Raw genomic sequence first — 5,550 nt, 5'->3', positions numbered from 1 at the left:
CTTAGAATCAGGCATGCCTAAGTTTGAGCCCCTGCTTGGCCATTTGCTGGCTGTGTGACCTCAGGCAAGTTACCTCACCTCTCTGAACTTGTTCACTCATCTGCGAGATGCATGACTGGTAGGGACTATTCACTGAGACCCACCATGGAGACCCAGGCCCATGAGAAGATGGGGGAGACAATGGTAGAATTAGGTTGAGTGCAAAGGAGGTGGGGTGAGGGTCAAGGTTCCAGAACTCCAGAAATAATCCCTTCCATTAAAAGGTGCTAATGAAAAAAAAAAAAAAAGTGCTAATGAAAATACATACACTACTTCCAAGGATCCCTTGCTGACAGGGTTTGCTTGTCAGGAAAGGTTATTCCTGTAACAGACAGAGTCAAGGCCAACTCAGAGCAGGTTCAAAACAAAGCAAACACTACAGCCTTATCTTGGGGACATAGTGTGGGTATAAAGAGGGAGGCCATAGGTGACTTTAGTCCTTTCTCTTGCTCAGCAACTTGACAACAAAATGAAATTCCTTGTACTGGCTGCTCTGCTCACAGGTAAGCAAGTCTCCCCAGTCCCACCTCTTCAGTGCTAAGATCTCACTCTTCAGAAATGGGGGCCCCAGCTCACAGGGCTGGCTGGACCTGGAGCCTTTACTCAGGGCTCTCTATCAGGCTTAACAGCACCCATGCTGGGTTCCCTTAAATCCCCCTACAGCTCCAGCTTTTCAACCTTTAGGTCTGAACTCAGATCGCTCTCAGAAGGGCCTGTCTGCCCACCTGAGCAAAGAGAGACCTCTCTCCTTTCTCTCTACCATACAGCCCTGGTATGGAATCTTCCCAGCACCTACCTTTGCCTGCCATTTGTATCTTGGTTTTTGTTGATTCATTTCTCTTTTCAAAGCTTTAATTAATCAGGTAATTAATTAATTATTTTTAAGTAAACTCTATCCCTAACGTGGGATTTGAACTCAAGACCCTGAGATCAAGAGCTGCATGTTCTACCAACTGAGCTAGCTAGGTGTCCCACTTCATTTCCTTTTTATTCTCCACCCCCATAGAAGCATGCACTCCAGGAGAGCGGGGATAGAGCTGTTTGCGCCATTTATTGAATGAATGAATGAATGAATGAATGAATGGAATCAGATACATTGGGATTCAGATCTCACCTCATTCATACAACCTTCTTTCATGCATTCCACACCGATATCTCAGAGGCTCCAAGGTATCAGGCTCTGGGTTGGGGCTGAGGACTCATAGATGAGCAAGCCATGCTCCCTGTCAAGGGAACAGACACACACAAACACGCACGCACACACAGGCGCACACATGAGAAGTGCTTTGTGCAAAGAGCTGAGCTGGCTGGATCAGAGACAGAGGAAACAGGGAGGCAGGAGAGAGGTCTGGAGATGGGCAAAAGTGGCCAGGTCACTCCCATCTGCTGTCGGTGTGGAGGCTGCTCATAGGGGAGAGTGAGCAGCTGTCACCCTTCCTTCGTCCTGGGGTTTAGTTTTATTTTTAAGATTTATTTATTTAGTTGACCACAGAGAGGTGTGAAGGGAGAGAGAAGCCTAAGCAGACTCCACCCTGACCGTGAGCCTGGCGTGGGGCCTGATCCTACAAACCCTGAGATCATGAACTGAGCCAAAACCAAGAGTTGGATGCTTAAATAACTGAGCCAACTAGGCGCCCCTGCTCTGGGTTTAAACATACGGAGCAGCTCCAGTGCGCACAGCAGATCAAGGGAAGAAAGGGCATGACGCTGGGCAAAGAGATGATACCGGTGGCTGATGGAATGGGACCCCAAAATTATATAGTGTCCTCTTCTCTTTAGGGCACCATATCTCACAAGGTATGGCTCTGAAAATGAGGTGAAGGGGCCCTGCTCCCTGTGTCTTCTGTGTCAAACTTTGTGCTACAAGGAAACTTAAAAAAAACCCACCTTATTTATTGGATATTTATTAAGCACCTACTATGTGCCATGTAGTTTCTTTAATTGGTGTGTTGATTATTTCATTTGCATAACTCATCATATACTTACGGAGTGCTTACTATGCGTCAGGCCCTGGGGAATTAAAATTGCCCAGAGGCCGGTACTTGAATTTATGCTCTAGTGAGTGGGAGGCATTAAGTAAACAGATACAGACTGCTAGAGGAATGAGGAGACAATGAACATAAAGAAAAGTGATAGCAGAGGAGCCAGTCAGCTTGGGTCATCAAGAAAGAGGAGGTGGCATTTATTTTTTTTTTTTAAAGATTCATTTATTTATTTGATAAAGAGGGAGTGAGCAAGCAAGGGGAGAGGCAGAAGGAGAGGGAGAGAGAATCCCAAACAGACTCCACAAGTATGATGCCTGATGCAGGGCTCAACTCCATGACCCTGAGTTGAGGAACTGAGCCAAAACCAAGGGTCGGGCTCTTAACCAACTTCACCACCCAGGCGCCCAGAGCAAGTGGCAATTAAACCAAGATCCTCCAGGTTTTTTGAAAAGTGAGATGACAAGTGTGCCAAGCAGAAGAAACAACGGGTACATGGGCCTTGAGGCAGAAAGGAGCTTGTCCTGTTGAGAATGGTAGACCACCCAAGTCTCCTGACTATCCCTAACACTCTTGCGCCATCTCAACCCTGCCATTCCCAACATAACCCATTTTAGATTCCCTTTACCATGTTCCAATTTTTCCACCCCCTAATATCCGATTTCCTTCTTTCTTTCATTTATTGCCTTATTGTTTTCCTCCTCCACTAGGATGTAAGCTCAGTGAGGCTATAGACTTTCTACTTGCTTTTGGGCGCATCTCCAGTTCCCAGGGCAGTGACTGGGTCCGTAGTAGGTGCTCAATAAGTATTTGTTGGATAAATAAAGGGAATTCCACTGAAAACATATGTTCGTGCAAAAACTAAGATGTAACTGTTAATAGCAGCACTATGCATCAGAGCCAAAATGGATAAGCCCAGATGTCCATCATGTGATGAATGGATAAACAGAATGTGGTCCATACATACAGTGGAATACTATTCAGTTACAAAAAGGAATGAAGTATTGTTATATAGTATAATGTGGATGAACCTCAAAGATATTTTGCCAAGGGAAAGAAGCCAATCATAAAGGCTACATGTTGTATGATTCCATTTATGTGAAGTGTTCAGAATAGGCAAATCCATAGAGACAGAAAGCATTTTAATGGTTACCAGAGGGGAGAGGGGGAATGATTGCTAATGGGTACAGGGTGTTCCTTTGGGGGTGATGAAAATGTTCTGGAATTAGTGGTGATGGTTCCACAACCTTGTGAATATACTAAAAATCACTGAAATGTACATTTTAAGTGGTTAAATGGTAACTTTTATGTTATATGAATTTTATCTCAATAACAACTTTTTTTGAAGTTTTACAGAAAGAAAAAAATCTCTACTCGTATTACCAGGTTCCGGCATCCAGCTCTCTTCAGAGGAGGCATCTGGTGGGGTCCGGGGTGGGGGGCCAGAAAGCAGGCAGGCAGTGAGCAGGGCCCCTGGGAGCTGGCAGAGCTGATCAGGACGTATTTAAACTCTGGACGTGTCTTCTTGCAGTGACCGCGGCGGATGGGGGCATCAGCCCGCGGGCAGTGTGGCAGTTCCGCAACATGATCAAGTGCACGATCCCTGGGAGTGACCCCTTGAAGGATTACAATGACTATGGCTGCTACTGTGGCCTGGGTGGATCTGGCACCCCTGTGGATGAGCTGGACGAGTGAGTGATGGATCAGCAGGGAGAGCGGGGTGCCCGTGGAGTGGGAGGAGGGCACAAGCCAAAGATCTCACGAGGAGGCACAGAAAAGGGGTTTGCATATTTGCTAAAGATAACATATTTTCCCGTCTTGCCGTATAAACAAACATACTCCAAGAGGACCCTGAATCCAGTGCTCTATCAGGAGGAAAACCAGAGTGGAGATGTAAAGTAGGAGCGGGTGCTTCTGCCCTCCAGTGGCAGAACATCATAATACAAGACACCATAGCGACGATTCAATTGTCCTCTTCCAGCAATGGTTAAGACTCTCACCTCGTCTTCAGAATATATGATTGTATTATAAACTTGTGACCATTTTTTAAAAATTTTTATTTATTTATTTGACAGAGATCGCAGGTAGGCAGAGAGGCAGGCAGAGAGAGAGAGAGAGAGAGAGGGAAGCAGGCTCCCTGCTGAGCAGAGAGCCCGATGCGGGACTCGATTCCAGGACCCTGAGATCATGACCTGAGCCAAAGGCAGCGGCTTAACCCACTGAGCCACCCAGGTGCCCTCTTGTGACCATTTTTAAATCGCCTTCAATAAATATGATCAAAGGACTTAAGTTTTTTCAAGCCACAGGACCAATATCTTCCAGAGCATGTCAGCTTAATCATCCCTCCATTTTCCCGAGGCTGACCTGCTTCCCGGCACCAGCCTCAGCTCTGTCCATCCCCCTCTCCAGGTGTTGCCAGACCCACGACCACTGCTACTCAGAAGCCAAGAAACTGGACAGCTGCAAATTCCTCCTGGACAACCCCTACACCAAAGTCTACTCATACTCATGCTCTGGCTCTGAGATCACCTGCAGCGGTAGGTTGAATCTTTCGTTGGCTCTTCTCCCCTCAGTAGATAAGGGAGGAAAGAATAGTAATGAGAGCCACCATTTATCAATCACTTCATTGGTGCCAGGTGCTCCTTGAATTCAAGGTGCTCCTTGAATCCTGGCAACACCCTAGGCGATCAGCATTATTATTATACCCATTTTACAGGTGACAAAACTGAGGCTCAGAAAGCTGAGCCAGTTGCCATGGGGCACACAGCTCATAAATGGTGGTGTTTGGTTTTGAACATAAGTCTATATGACTCCAGAGTCTCTGCTCTTAACTGCCATGCTACTCAGCTTCGTTATTTCATAAAAAAAGCTCAGAACTACCATTTATGAGTTCTTTATTACATACCAGGTATAGATGAGATAGGTTTTAATGACCCCATTTTACAGGTGAGGAAGCTGAGACTCAAAATAGCTACTTGCCCCAAATCACACAGCTTCTAAGTGGTAGGGCTTGCATTTGAATTCAGTTGTTTCTATATCAAAGGGTCTGGTCTTAACCACTAAGTTGTGCAGAGCTCCTGATGAAGTACGTCCCTCCAGGGAGGCGGCTGTGAAGAATAGAGGTGAAGGGTATTGTCATGCTAGGTCAGCATTCTGGTTTGCACTACTCTCTACTATGCACCCAGGTCCCACTTTTCAAAACTGTATATACAACGTTGGGATAACCACAATTCAAATCTAGGAGGCCAAGAAAAAAATTACCAGGACTCCCACCATTCTTCTCCCCCTGCTTGTGCTCTCTCTGTCAAATAAATATATGAAATCTCTTCTAAAAGAAATTATTGAATGTAAGCAGAGGTACATAATTAAACTGTAGTTAACAAAATTGAAATTCATTTTAAAAGTTATTGTTGTTGTTTCTTTTAGTTAAAAAAGTAAGCAAGGTTGGGGCGCCTGGGTGGCTCAGTGGTTAAGCCGCTGCCTTCGGCTCAGGTCATGATCTCAGGGTCCTGGGATCGAGTCCCGCATC

General features: G+C 45.7%; 1 protein-coding gene across 1 annotated transcript in view; it reads left to right on the top strand.

Annotated features, from left to right (window-relative positions):
- The first annotated feature begins 449 nt into the window (after positions 1–449).
- The window catches only part of PLA2G1B (phospholipase A2 group IB), a 7,343-nt gene continuing 2,242 nt past the window's right edge, over positions 450–5,550 (top strand). Inside the window, exons 1-3 of the mRNA XM_059409949.1 lie at positions 450–542; positions 3,553–3,712; positions 4,431–4,558. Coding sequence (XP_059265932.1) covers positions 509–542; positions 3,553–3,712; positions 4,431–4,558 — 322 coding nt within the window. The 5' untranslated portion in view covers positions 450–508. The remainder of the gene's footprint in view (positions 543–3,552; positions 3,713–4,430; positions 4,559–5,550) is intronic.

This window comes from Mustela nigripes, chromosome 8 (assembly GCF_022355385.1).
Source record: "Mustela nigripes isolate SB6536 chromosome 8, MUSNIG.SB6536, whole genome shotgun sequence".
In the NCBI taxonomy this organism is placed as follows: Eukaryota; Metazoa; Chordata; class Mammalia; order Carnivora; family Mustelidae; genus Mustela; species Mustela nigripes.
Note: the sequence above shows the minus strand (reverse complement) of the source record. Positions and strands in the feature narration are given on the sequence as shown.